The 15,471-nt window shown below is 39.4% G+C and overlaps 1 protein-coding gene across 6 annotated transcripts in view; it reads right to left on the bottom strand.

The window, feature by feature from the left end:
• The window catches only part of GALNT1 (polypeptide N-acetylgalactosaminyltransferase 1), a 123,060-nt gene that overhangs the window by 10,580 nt on the left and 97,009 nt on the right, over positions 1 to 15,471 (bottom strand). For all 6 annotated transcript variants that reach the window (XM_055559380.1, XM_055559377.1, XM_055559376.1 and 3 more), the window contains 4 exons: positions 11,192 to 11,362; positions 8,969 to 9,086; positions 7,320 to 7,500; positions 6,175 to 6,314 (listed from right to left, as the gene is read on the bottom strand). In XM_055559380.1, coding sequence (XP_055415355.1) covers positions 6,175 to 6,314; positions 7,320 to 7,500; positions 8,969 to 9,086; positions 11,192 to 11,362 — 610 coding nt within the window. The remainder of the gene's footprint in view (positions 1 to 6,174; positions 6,315 to 7,319; positions 7,501 to 8,968; positions 9,087 to 11,191; positions 11,363 to 15,471) is intronic.

Genomic DNA, 15,471 nt, shown 5'->3' on the forward strand with positions numbered 1-15,471 from the left:
GAGCCTTTGGAAGAAGAAAAAATTAGGAACAAACATTTTTAAAGAAGTGTTGGATTAGATGTTCAAAACTGTAATTCCATATACAGCCTTAAGGCTATGTAACCAGTCACCTACTCTCCAGTGAACTATGGAAGGTAGAAACGGTGGTGATATGTACTTGTTTCAATGTTCATACTAGAATAGAAATAAGTACCAGACTTGTTTACTCAAAATTTGACACTTAAAATCGTAACGATATCTGAAGTATGCGGTTGGGGGCAATGGCCACACTTTCAAGGTTTCTGGAGGCAGATGGGTAGGTGTGAGAGCTTAGGGTTGGGGGAAGTGCAGGGCTGGGTCTCATTACTAGCCATGTGACCTTGGCAGGTCAGTATTCTAAGACAGTGATTCCCAAAACTACGATTTGCACAACAGTATCTGCCATTAAACAAAGGATTTTGTGATCAAGTATGTTTAGGAAATACTGGATTAACATCACCAACTCAATGGACATGAGTTTAAGCTCTGGGAGTTGGTGATGGACAGGGAAGCCTGGCATGCTGCAGTCCATGGGGTCGCAGAGAGTCAGACATGACTAAGTGACTGAAGTGGATTAACAAATTTAAATAGATTTTCTTTACTGAACAACTTCTCAAAACCTTTTAATAGACTCTTGGTAGGGGTGGGGACTGAAGGTACAGAAGAATGTAAGATATAAAGAGCAGCAATTCCTAAATATTTTTGGCCATAAAATCCACCTCTCCTCCCCTATCCCCTGCCTTTCTAATGGGCACCTTGTGAGACATCAGACATCAGCAGAAGTTGCTATAAAATCTCATTTTGTCATCTGTAAGCGAGGTAACAGAGACAGACCCAGAAGAAACTGACACCCAGTAGGCCCACAATAGCTACTGATTTTCCTTCCTTAGCTTAGGTGTACACGGCTGTCACTAAAATGTTATTTTCCACCTTACAAGTTGATGATTGTGAATGAAACCAGGCAAGAAATCAGAGCCTCAGTTTCTCGGTTTCTGCTACAGTCTCCTCCAGAATTCTGGCACCTCATTAGGGGGGACAGTGTAAGCAATTAAAGGTATTTTGGGATCTACTACTAAGGAATCTAGACTTACTTTTTCACTCTCTCCCGTGAGAGTCATGAGTAACACTGGTTAGACATGAGGAAGAGTATGAGTGTCAGTGGTTATGAGCATAAGCTCTCATGCCAGACTGCTTGTGTTCAAACCCTGTCTCTTCCATTTTGTGGCTGTGCCTGAGCCATGCTGCTTAAACCATTTCTCTGTGCCTTAACTGACTGACCCGTAAAGTGGGGGATAATAGTACCTATCTCAAAGTGTTGGGAAAATGAGTTAATATTCATAAAGCATCAGACTGGTGCTTGACATAAAGTTCATGCTCAGAAAATTTTAGGGTGCAAAAGCAAATGGTCAGTCCTTAGCACTGGTTAAACTGTAAAAGACTGGATTATTTGCTTTCCGTGGCTATTTAGACAGTTCAACTCCTGCATTAACAATGATTAGATATCACCATGAAACACATCTATTCAGTTTCAGGTTCTACCAGAGCTGTAATTACACAGCGGGATTTTATGAACCCAGACACACTAAATGTACACCTTCTGATTTCTCCTTCTGCTCTAAAATCCTTGACTTCAGGTTTCCTTGGGCCCTTATAAGATGACAAGTGATCCTTGATGGGCTAGGTTCTAGTCTCTGGGGAAGGAAAGCTCACACAGGAGGAGCTATGATCACAAGCACAAGCGCCCTGCTGCACTGTGGTGGGTGCTTATAAACAACCCCAGTCCCCACACCAGCACTTCACCCGGGACAGTGTGGCCTGGCATGAAGGGCATAAGTGCTTAAAACCAGCTGTTACTAAGGCAATAACAAGCAGGCCAGAGAGGGTAAAATCTGTTCTTTATACACAAAGCCAGCTGGCAAGAGGCAGGTAAAAGGCAAGCTTGCCTTGGCAATCAGCTACTGTGGGTTAGACAAGTGGCTCTTTGTAATACGCCTATATTCTGACCTAGCTAACAATGCCTAAGTGTTGTCCAAAACTGGGTCGGTTCAAAGAAAGAAAAGAAAAAAAAAGCTCCTGAAAAGTTGCTGTGCTGTGCTAAGTCCCTTCAGTCATGTCTGACTCTTTGCCACCTTATGAACTGAAGCCTGCCAGGCTCCTCTGTCCATGGGATTCTCTGGGCAAGAATACTGGAGGGGGCTGCCATGCCCTCCTCCAGGGGATCTTCCCAACCCAGGGATCCAACCCTAGTCTCTTACATCTCCTGTATTGTTGGGTGGGTTATTTACCACTAGTGCCACCTGGGAAGCCCCATTTAAAGGTAAGCAACTGCTAACAGCCTTCCCATGGCCTCACCCACGCTGGGCCTTCCTTGACTGGAATGAGGCTACAGCAAAGGGAGCAGGTGCTCACTAATGAGGCAAGAACTCCACATACTCCTCGTGTGTTTGAGGTGACTTCCTTAAATCACAACAAAGTTCAGAGGCAGGGAGCTCACGTCAGCCCTGAAGCAGCCTCAGTACCTACCAAGGACGGACATGGGCGTCCATGCTTGCCTTGGCTCTGGAGATGCTGTGACCAGGCGGCTCCTCACCACCCTGCAGTTCCCCCTGTCATCTATTTGCTCCACCATATCCTATTAATTTCTATTTTATGTCTTCCCCTCTTTCCCCAAACCCCCATCACCAACAATCCCCCTTCACTCTCAGCCCACAATCTTGTGTTCAGCTGAAGAATCAAGTCACCAGACAGCTTCCTCTCACATCCACCTCAAAGTTCCAGCTTCCAGCCCTCAACCCACAGTTCACCTGACTGGGGCCCACCCCTCTACCTTCCTTCCTGGTGCAGTGGAGGACTCCCCCCACCACCTCCCTACTTGTGCATCAGAGCTCACCACGACCCCCCCTCCACGTGACTCCAGCCATCAGTGGCTCTTTTCTAGCATCTTCAAATTTTCTCCTTTGTATCACTGCCATCAGCACCATTTCATCTTAGTAAAAACAAATAGAAAAGCCCTTCTTTAACCCCATTCACCTCTCCGGCTACCACTCACTTCTCTGTTCACCTTTACAGTACAATTTCTTGTCCATGCTTCTCATCTCTACTTCTTCTCCTGATCTCCTATGAAGCCATCAGAGATCCTGTCCCTCCCCATCTCCAGGGAAACCCTCCTGACACAGTGAGAGGGAGCTTCCAGACAACATCTCCCTCACCAACCCAGTGGCCAGTTCTCAGGACTCATCTTCCTCCCTTCTCTGCAGTGCTCCACACAGTTGATCTCTTCCTCTTTCTTAAAGCAAGTCCTTCACTTACTAGGCACATCATTCTCCTGGGTATCTTCCTATTTCAATGCCTGCTCCTTCTCAATCTTTTTAGCTGATTCCCTCTCATCTTCATAATGTCTAAATTGTGGAGTTTTTTAATGTCTTAGTCCTCATTCCTTCCCTCTTGTCCATCTACATTCACTCACCCCAAGGTGCTCTCATCAAGTTCTGTGGTTTTAAAAACCACCTATACACTGACAACCCCTAAATTTAGATCTCTATCCCAAACTTTCACCCAAACTACAGTTTTTTATTTTTTAATGCAACTACCTACCTAAAGATAGGAAACCATAAACAAAACCAAAAGACAACCCACAGAATAGGAGAAAATATCTGTACACGATGCCATCAACAAAGGATTTACTCTCCAAAATTTACAAACAGTTCATGTGGCTCACTATCAAAAAATGACTCAATCAAAAAATGTGTAGAAGACCTAGACAGACATTTCTCCAAAGACACACAGATGGCCAAGAGGCACGTGAAAAGATGCTCAACATCACTAATTACTAGGGAAATGTAAATCAAAAGTACAATTAGGTAGTACGTCATACTGGTCAGACCGGCCACCATTAAAAAGTCATAACAAGTGCTGGAGAGGGTGTGGAGAAGTGACCCCTCAATACACTGGTGGTGGGAATGCAAACTGGTATACTACTACGGAAGATTCCTCAAAAACTAAAAACAGACTTGCCGTATGATCCTGTAATCCCACTACTGGTCATGTATCTGGAGAAAACTGTAATTCAAAACACGCACCCCAGTGTTCACTGCGGCACTGTTTACAATAGCTAAGACCTGGAAGCAACCTAAACGTCCTTCAACAGATGAGCAGATAAAGAAGATGCAGTAGATGTATACAATGGAATAAAAAAGAATGAAATAATGCCATGTGCAGCAACATGGATGGATGCAAAGACTATCAAGCCAAATACCAAATGATATCACTTATATGTGGAATCTACAATATGACACAAATGTTTGTTCTATGCAACAAACAGACTCACAGTCACAGAGAACAGATCTGTGTTTGCCAAGGGGAAGGTGTGGGAGAGGGATGGATTGAGACTGTGGGATTAGTAGATGCAAACGATTATATACAGAATGGATAAACAACTGTAGAGCACAGAGAACATATATTCAATATCCTGTGATAAACCATAATGGAAAAGAACACGAAAAATAATGTATATATACATGTATGTATCACTGAATCACTTTGCTGTATGGTAGAAACTAACACAACATTGTAAATCAATGATACTTCAATAAATTAAAACAGAAACCATCCACATCTCCTGGTGCTTAGGAGACAAATTCCTGCTAGAAAGAGACTTGAAAAAATAACGACTGGTCCTCCCACAGAAAAAGGTGAGAGGCTAAACTACTAACATCAAAACCTCAGAAAGGCAAAACTGTCAGGGTTGAGGAGACAGAGACCCCTCTGTGCGATTACTCAGAAGCTTTGAAAGACCAGGCCTAAGAAGCATACCTGAGCTGGAAGTGAACTAAGTCTTTATACAACTACAATCCAGCCCCACCTAGCTCAATCTCTGTTACAGACTGAACTGTGTCCCCTCAAATTCACATGTTGGAGTCCTAACCCCCATTACCCTCAGAATGTGACATCATTTGGAGACAGGTTCTTTACAGAGGGAGTCAAATTAAAATGAGGTCATTAGGGTAGGCCTTATTCCAGTGTGATTGGTGTCCTTAGTAAAGAGGGAAGATTTGGAGTCAGATGTGTACACAGGAGACCGCCATGTGAAGACGAAGGCAGAAATCAGGGTGATGCTTCCACACACCACGGAATACCACAGACTGTCAGCAAACCACCAGAAGCCAGAACGAGGCAGGAGAGAGAGTCTTCCTCACAGGCCTCAGAAACCTGCCCACAGTCTGATCTCGGATTTCTCGTCCTTAGAACTGCAAGACATTACCTTCCCATGTTCTATGCCACTGCCACTCAGTTTGTGGTATCTTACTACAGCAGCCCTAGGAAACTACTGGGACTCCTGACTTGATCATACCCTTGGACTAAGGGAAGGACCCATGTAGATTTCCTATACACAGCACTGCTTTGGCTGGGAAGCAGAGTGACTGGCTATTGACAGTCTAGGAAGACAGTGAGGACAGGGCACAGGAAATGCTTCCCTGAGGCCGCCCAGCAGTTATACCAGTAGGTGCAAGGGCAAGCCTCTTTCAAACCAGACCCTCCACTGTGGGCATCCAACTCCAAAAGCACAGCTAATTGTGTTGACCAATTATAAGCATTAATAAATAAATAATTTCAGGTTTCAAGAAGATTTGCTGCTGAGTTCTAAGAGCAAAGACTAAAGTCATCAGCAGAATAAGCATGCTAACCCACAAGCCCACATGGAGATTTGGGGCTCTGAAAGGAAAATAAACAGGTGTTAAAAACACAACTTATTATACACAGTCTTTCAAGTTTCCTTGTTAGTTCTTTACAATTCTACTTTCAAGTTTCTCAAACTTTGATTCAGTCTAGTTAATGTTAGGATATCACCTTCAGGAATGAATGGTTTCAACTAAATGAACCAGTTTGTTAAAATAAATCTATTGAAGACACTAATATAACAAAAGTCCAACTGTGAAAGATGAGAGGTAGAGCCTTATTTTAATAAAATGTAACATGATAAATTAATAAGACTTCAAGTTATGAGGCAGACTGCATCAACTAACAAGGACTTTCTTGTACTTGAGTTTAAGTAATTTTAACATACAGGTACTCCCTTGTTAGAAGTTTAACCTCTATTCTTTTTTTTACAAATAAGTGAGAACCACACAGAATACATTTTTTTTTTTTTTTTTTTACCTCTCCCAAAGAGAAATAGTGACGTGGAATCTGAGAATCAGGATAAATATTCTCTAGGTACCAAGAGAATGGTCTGCATTGGAGTTTGTGCCTTAGACCAAGTCTTGATGATATATCTCCATAATCTACCTTTGTAACACCTGGTAAAAGAAATAAGTCACTGAATTATTAATGTTCTGTCAGGTAATACATTTCTATTTATATATTGCATCTAACAAGCCAAACAGGAAAAGCAATATCATTTTGGTGACATACCACAAATCTACCTTCCAAGGTATAAAACAAGAAAATAATGTGTTTTCCAAAGAAAAATTAAATTCATATGAGAACAGTTTACATGCCAATACATACAAATGTAAGTTACATGGGATCACAAAACTTTAATATTTGCTAAGGCAAAAACAAAGATCAATTTTGCCCAAATATGAAACAGATGTTAAACAGAGCAATTGTTTCCAGTCAGGTATTTCTCACACAGGCTCCCTAAATTGTGCACCCACCCCCTACCCCAACCCCAGACAGTCTTGTGGTGACTGAAGAGTATAGAATCATAATGTCAGGCAGATTTATAGTTGATGGAACAGCTGTTGCCACAAAACTCTGAAAAGCAGAGAAAAGCTCCTGGAGGCACGATACATACAGGGCTTTGCACTGGCCCTGAAATACTTGACCATTTCATGTAAATGTTGAATGTTGCAGTTAGGTTTTAAGAAAAAAAACACATGGAAAGTACCTGGGCTAAAACAGTAACTTCTGCAATACTGGATCATGTATTATTATTGTTCCCTTGTGCGTGCTATGTCACTTAAATTGTGTCTGACTGTTTGTGACCCTATGGACTGTAGCCCACCATGTTCCTCTATTCATGGGATTCTCCAAGCAAGAAAACTGGAATGGGTAGCCATTCCCTTCTCCAGGGGATCTTCCTGATGCAGGGATCGAACCTGTGTTTCTTGTGTCTCCTGTGATGTAAATATTATACCAGGCTTTTGCTAAGCACTTTCTATACCATATGCAATTTCATTTATTCTTTACAACAACTCTGCTCAAAGCTTCTTTTCCAGTCCTTCTTACCTCTCCTCAGAATGCATTAGGATCAGGCCAAGAAAGTTTGTTTTGTGTTTCTAATGCAAAATAATGCTAACCTGGAGAAATTATATAGAAGAAATTCTTGAATTCATCCATCCATACTTCTGCAAGTCGTCTGTTATTTTTATTGATAATCTGCCCCGTGCCTCCTGGAAACGTGTAGGGTGTAGCTTTTCGAAACACATGTCCAACATGTGAGCAAGTAACAATCTCCAAAGTTCCTCCACACTGCCAAATCTGGAAACAGCCGCAAAGAAGACCCGTTTTAAACACTGACAGTTAAAAAAAAAAATCGTTCACATCTACTGAATTTCATGGCTGGAATTTCACAGAATCAAGGGTGTACGTACAGTGGAGCTCCTGCTACATGGTCTCAGAGTCAGTGCTTCCTCAATTTCTGGTTCTGATCAAACCAGAAGTTGAAGGTTAAATTCAGAAAAGACCTGAGGTCCAGAGCAGTGTTTTCTTCTAACTGCAGTCCATCAATCATAATAGGGTCATAAAATTCAAATTTGATGAATTGCAACCAGCACTTAGTAACAAGGACATACTGTTTGATGAAATGTTTACATTATGGGTTGTGTGTATAATGTATTTATTAATATGGTTCATGGCCAAAAAACTTTTGACCATGGAGTGGTCAGCCAGGGCCCTATCTGTTCGTCCTTCTCCAAACCTGTGTCACAACCTATACATTAAGCAGAATCTAGGACTCTCAACTTGTGGATTACTCATGAATTACTCAGTGGCCAGTGAGAGCACAGTCTAGTGTCTTTGTGAGCATAAAAACAAAAAGAGGGGTAAAAGAAAGATCATTAAGTATGGTTTTACATCCTTAATCAATTATCCTTCTACTCCTTTCAAAATACATTTTCCTGTAAGTTAAAAGTCTATTTAACTGTAGACTATTTTCAATTACATTGCTTTTTGAAAAGTCTTGACTTTGTTAAATACTCAGTGTGCCCACTTTAACGTTTTCCCAGGATCATAAAGTGATACAGCCAAATAGGATCTCCAAGATGCTCTGGAGTCCAAACCTCTCCTCTTATAAAGACCAAGGTGATCCACCAGGAATGCAGTGAGCTAGCAGGGCTAGACTTCTGTGCAGTTCACTATGGTTTCCAATAAGCCATGTGTCTAAAGTTCATTATTTTCAGAAATACACATCATTCTAAAAATAAGTTGATTTTTGTGAACATGAAATGCATAAGACTTAAGGCTGACTGGGTTAAATTAATTTAGAATAATTTAAGAATTCTTTTGCCTTTTTCTTTTTATTGAAAAGCAGAAAGCTGGTAAAGTGGCCAAGTTTAAATAAGAGAGAACAATTCTCAAACCAGAAGGACACAGCATATTAAAGAAGGCAAAATCATGTTTTTGGCAGTTAAGGAACAAAGTAGCATTTACGAACTACATGTTATTTTTATTTACTTTTAGAGTTTGAATTACCTCCTTGAAAGTAAAGACAACTGGGGAATCCTATGTAAATTTTACAGGTGGACTACTAATATAACTGAATTATTTGCTTAAAATTTTAGAAAGATACTTTAATAGTATCAACAAACTTTTTATGGGCTGAAGGCTGTGAAGTCTGATTAAACTCATATTAAATTCACTTTTTATTTTTTCTTTAGAAAGAACACGAATATTCAAAGCATATTCATATTTGAGGTTATACAGGTTACTTTTTTCAAAGGGAACTTACCCTAAAGGAAATTTCTAGGTTTTCTCCTCCCCAAATATCCATTCCAGCATCATATGTTCCAATTTCCTGAAAGTAATCTCTGTCTATTGAAAAAAGGCCTCCTGCCATTGTAGGTGTTCTGAAATTCAATCATAATACTATACTGTTAATTGCAACAATTTAAAGTTTACTATCAGTTTTTGCTTTTAAAAGTAGTTTTATAACTGTTGATAACTATGGCATAAATGCTGATTCTCACACTCTTCAGAAACTTTCACAGGCCCCAAGGGCTTTGTTTTTATGCTGAGTTATTTGGTTTCCAGATATGACCTGCACCCCAGTCACGCTGTCACAGCTCCTCCTGGACACCCTTCCCTGCCTGGTCCCAAGGGCTCTTACTGTCTTCAGTACCATTCCTGATCCTCAGGTCCTGACTGAACTTCCACCCGAAACTCCTTAAATTGAAGCTATTTTTTGTAATCTTCTTCATCTAACTGTCATGCACTCCAGAGTTTTGAGCAACTAAATATGCAGTTGACCATGTTAACCAAACAGACTCACATCAGCAGCTCTAGCACACCAGGTTTTAAAGGGTGGCAAACACTGCAAAGATGTACGATTAAACAGGATGAAAACAATGCAGCTCTTCCTGAACTTTAAGGAAGGAGATGAAGTACAGAATAAATCAATATATTCCTCCTAAGGGGATCATCATCCTGACCAAGTACAGTAAATTCTCTGCCACAAAACATGGCTCAGGTATGCAGAGTGAGTGGGAACAGGTTGAACTAAGCACAGAAATGATAACAAAGGAGGATTTAAATAAATGAATACCAAGTAGTGGTTTACTTGAAGAATGAGTATGGGAGAAAAATGGGTTCCAACTAGGGAGAATGTAATTAAATTCTAGGAACTGAGGACACATGTAGATAATAGTTTAGGATGAACTGGCCACCTACATACCCTAAAACATCCTCATTCCATGCACTGGTGAGGGAGGTAGCATTTGCTTTTACAGAAGAAATAGTTGTTTCCACTAAGAAGTTAGGCCTTACTTTGATTTTAGAAGACAAAAAAGAATGAGAAAGCCTAATATCTTAGGAGTCAAAGGAAATAGGCTGACACCCAGCATTATCCTTCAGTGCAGGGGTTTCCTCCCCTAGGTTTGGCATCTAATTTTCCTAGAACTGTTATACATGTAAAACAGGCATTTATACAGACATCCCTGCCTACCGCCCTACCCCCCAGTTTAGGGAAGACTCCTAGCTTTTATCAGATTTTTCAAAGAAGTCTATCATCCATGAAATGTTTAGCAACCCTTGGTTTAGATGCTGATTTGAACTGTCAGCCAAAGAGTGAAAAAGTCCCTTTACTGGGAAAGTAGGAGAGGACTTGGGCTGGCTAGGGACAAAGAGCATAGAACTAGTGAAAGCTTTCTCCAGCTGTCAGAACTGGACTCAATTCAAAGGCAGACAGATCTGGGAAGCCTAGGAGAGGAGAAGGCTAAAAAGCAAGTCTCAATTACTACAGAAGCAACAGGCTGATGCAACCAGAATAAATCCTAGGATGGCTCAGAAGGCTCAAGGTCTCTCTCTAAAGGTCCTCAATAGCATGAAGCTTTTTATCCCTTTTTGAGGGGGAAAAAAAAAAAATCTATATAGGACCAAATACAGAACAAAAAAAAAAAGCAGAAATGCATTAATGGATATCCCTTTTATACTTTTGTCAATTCTAGTTATTTTTATACTTGAAACAAGTTTTTTTTAACCTTGTAGCATGGTAGATGTCTGAATTTAAAGTCTTACATTTTATTACCCAGTTTTAGGCAATATTTTCACATCTTGGCACTTACAATTACTGAAAGGATGGTTTAAGTTAAATATTATTATCCTTAGTGACTGAATTAAAGCATAAATTACAGATTTACAAACTGCTGTTCATGTAGGAATGAAAGAACGTATGTATGTCACTATCATTTCTCATAGGCACTAGATTTATAGAAATGAAAAATTTGAACTTATTTTTTTTACTTAAAAGAGAAACCCGTCTTTGAAATAATGACATTATTTCAAATAAATAATGATATTACTTCAAATAAATGAAAAATGGCTCTTAACTTCACATATGGTGAACAAATCCTTCATGTCTTTCAAAATACATTTAAAATCCTTCTAATGTGATTCCCAAAGCTTCACAATCCCCTGCCAGTAACACTTTGGGGAAAATGTTTGACGAATCAATTACCTCACAGGAAGAGTCCGATCACCTTTCCTTCTGTCCATTTCTCTTTGGGGAACAGGATACCAGCGAAAGTTGAGCTTCCAGTTGAACCCGCCATAGGTCATGTCAGAACCTGCCATGTACTCGAAAGTGTCATCACTGATCACATCTATGATGGGACAGACCACCGTCTTCCTGGAATCATAAAAGCAGATGAAAAATCTTTGAAAACTTTCCTTTTTGAGGTCTATCATAACAACTACATAACAAGTATATACTAAGTGTTTTTAAAATAAAATGCATTCTATAATGTTAAGGACAATGGTGAAAAAAATCCCCCACTCTATCCTACCAAGCTAGCATCATTTATCCTATTTATTTATAACCCATCGAAAATAACCTTCCACCCCTTTTCCATTCGGACTTTTTACATTTTTTGCCACATGAAAAGTACTTCAAATATTTCTACAGTATTAAAAAATAACACTTTTAATGACTACATATTTAACAGTTTTAAGCTAATAACTTTCTTAAAACATAGACTTTTGGACATTTGTGTTTCTTATAGATTTTTGCTATTAAGAAACTAAGGGGTCATGTTCATATATATTTTTTCACTTTTGCTTGAAGAGTAAACTTCTAGGAGTAAGACTAGTGAATTAAATAATTTTTTGTGGCACTGCTCACTACTACTTTCCAAAAGTGTTTTATGTATATGTATATACAGCTTCCTTATAATGCCATCAACTTTGGATGCTATTTTCTTGCAATTGTGTAATTATAATAATGTTAAACAGTATCTCTGGGTTTAAAAAAGTTTATATTTTCTAATTATTAGAATGAGTACTTTTTATTGCAGTTTGTATTTCTTCATATAAATTGTCTGATCATACACACTAAAATGTTTTTCCTTTTGGTTACTGCGATTTTTATGAACCTGAAAAACCACACATGACCACAGCTCCTTCTAAGGAACACTGCCCCTCTCAGAGCCATTGGGAGCCACATTTTAGAGTATCCTCCCCATCTGACTGGTGTCTTATTTAAGAAATCTTTCCTTACTCCAAAATCATATTCTCCTATTATCTTCAAAATGAATTGTATTTTTGCCTTTCACATTTGTCTTTAGTCTTCATGAAACTGATTTTGGGTTTTCATGCAGCAAGTATCCAACTTCGTTTATTTTCCTTACGGGCGACCAACGGTCCCAGTGGTACTCATCTCACAGTCTGCTGTATCATAAGGGCCAGCTCTGTCACAGGTCAAGTTTTCACATAAACATGGACTAGCTCTGTTTCACTAGTCTAATCCCTGCATCAATACATCACTGCCACAATTAAACAGCTTTAAAATAAGTCTTGATATCTAGTAGGACAGGCCCAGCTGTACTTGACTCTTCTTTTTCATGGGTATTTTAGCTGTTTTTTTAAAAAACATGTATTTCCATATAAATGTCAGCATCAGCCAGTTTCTCGAAGAAAATTCTGCTGAGATTTCAATTAAAAACACACTGAATTTATAGATCAATGTGGGGAGAAATGACATTTTTATATTGACTTTTCTATCCATTAATATTATCCTTCTCTCTGCTCAGATTATTTTCCAGTGAATTTCAACAATTTTCAATTTCATGCATCATTTGTTAAACATATTCCTAATTACAGCCTATGATTTCCATTGCTATTATAAATGGTATCATTTCTTTTCTTCTTTTTACATTGTATTTCCTAACTATTCCTGCTGGTATGGAGAAAGCAACTGACTTTTCTGTGGTGATTTTTTATTTGGCAACACTGCTAAATTCTTATTATCTCTACTACTTTGTGTATATATTACTTTTCTTTGTAAAAAACACATCATTTGCAATTGATAGCACTCGTTTTTTTCCTTTCCAATTCTTACACCTTTTATTTAATTCTTGTATTACTGCAAAATCTAAGGCTTCTAATAATACTGAGTAATACAAATAATTCAGGGCATCCTTATCTTGTGTAAAACACTTTCAACATTTCTCTGTTATGTTTGCCAGTTAACATGTGTGTGTTTAGCTATTTCTAAAATTTGTAAATTTCCATTCTGTAATAGTTTACTAAGTATTTTAAATCACAAATCAATGTTCATTTTAATGATAAATGAACATTTTTTTTTCCTGTATCTACTAAACTGATTATCGAGTTTTAATGACAGGGTTTTAATCACAGTTTCAGAAATATGTTATCATCTACTTTGTGAACTGGTTTTGTAATATTAAACTAAACCAAGTAGTAATGATGTGTTATACATACATATATACTGATATGTTATCAGTGGTCCCCACTTTTTTGGCACCAGAGACTGGTTTCATGGAAGATAATTTTTCCATGAAACTGGAGTGGGGGCAGTGTGGGTTTGGGATGATTCAAGTGCTTTACATTCACTGTGCATTTTATTTCTATTATTATTACATCAGCTCCACCTCTGATCATCAGGCATTAGGTCCTGGAAGTTGGGGACCCCTGTGTTTTTTTATATATGTTGATATGATATTAATAAATCCCAGATGGATTCAGTTTGCTGGTGGTGTGAGATTTTTGTATTAAGCTTCACCAGTGGGTTTGAATAATTTTCCATGTACTTCTTTTCTGATTTATTTTATCAAGTTATACTAGTTACATAAAACACCTTGAACTGGCATCCTCTTTTTCTGTATCCTGCTTACAAATTCTTAGGAGAGATCTGTTTTCCCTGCTTCACCCCATATCAAGGTTGAAACAGCCAGATTGCCTTTGGTGTGATAGAATTCATTTCTCATTCTAACCCAGAAATACAGACAACAGAAGCCTAGCTTTATGCAGATATTTGCTATTTGTCTTCACACTCTAGGCAGAGCCCTAGCCTTGGCTCCTATCCTCCCATCTGTTTGTCTTTTAAGGTAGAAGATCCACATCCCCTAAGTTCAGCAGGAAACCCTACAAGTGAAAGCTGGCTTTAGTGTCTGGACTACTTACTTGTATGTACTTCGTTCTGAGAGCTGCAACATTTCTTACTTTAGTGCCAACTTGGTGATGCACTTAAAACTGTGTTTTGTATTTATCCAGAATTTAGCTTTATCAGTTGGAAAAGTTGTTCAGGATACCTCATCTACCATACGGCCCAACTGGAAGTTGTGTTTGTTATTTCAGGCAATTTCCCTTTCATATTTCTGTCATCACTTCACACTGCTTTCTCCAAGGGTCTAGGCTCCTGCTTCATAAAGGTTACAGGCTGTCTTTACACAAGAAAACACTTCCTGAATCAGTCATTTGTTACATACAGAAAACAATTTGCAGATATCCTATGTCTTTTTCAGGCAGTGTTCTCCTTCCTAAAGCTACTGTATCTTCTCATTGCCCAGGCAATTCATCTTTGAAAGGGGAGAGATGTAGGTCCAGCATTTGCTTACAAACAGAATAGATGCAATGACAAGCTCCCACTAAGCTCAACTTGGGGCCTTCCCAGGTGGCGCTAGTACTAAAGAACCCGCCTGCCAGTGCAGGAAACATAAGAGACTCGGGTTCAACCCCTGGGTTGGGAGGTCCCCTGGAGGAGGGCATAGCAACCCACTCCAGTATTCTTGCCTGGAGAATCCCATGGACAGAAGAGCCTGACAGACCATGGGATCATAAACAATCGGACACGACTGAAGCAACTTAGGATGCACACATGCTCAACTTGACTAATAATAGTTTACCCTGCTGAAATCTAAATCTTAATGTTAAGTTGACACAGCCAGCCTCTGGTTCAAACTGCAATGGCAAGCAGAAATGCAACAAACCTAGGTCCTGCAGAATGAAGTTAGGTTTTTTCCTGATATCTAGGAACTAAAGCCAGAGCCCAGCGGTAGACAATTCTTTGACAACTGCATCATGAAAGACTACAACCATGAGCTTGCACTGCTCCCAATGTTCCACCTGTATTAGCCAACATTACAGTGCTTATTTTCATATACAATCAAGCATTTCAGGGGCAACGTGTATCTCCTCACCCCCTTTAACTCTGTGCTACAGGCTGAGAGATACAGCCTCAGTAAAGATGCAGACAGAGAGCAGATGACCTGCCCGCACCCTCGTGTCAGCCTTAGAGAGCAGGGACGAGTACAGGGCTTTTTATCCTACAGCCCCTGAGATAAGTGTCTATATGTTCTGCTCCTGTTTGGTGAAGAGAGCAGACAATAAACATCCTAACAACATGCTTCCTAACCCATCCTCACTAACAAGACAGTCTGCAAACAGTGCTTCCAAGCTTTAGAATGTGGTCTTCACATTTAGTTTAGAGCACTCTTCATG

This window comes from Bubalus kerabau, chromosome 21, assembly GCF_029407905.1.
Source record: "Bubalus kerabau isolate K-KA32 ecotype Philippines breed swamp buffalo chromosome 21, PCC_UOA_SB_1v2, whole genome shotgun sequence".
Classification (NCBI taxonomy): Eukaryota; Metazoa; Chordata; class Mammalia; order Artiodactyla; family Bovidae; genus Bubalus; species Bubalus kerabau.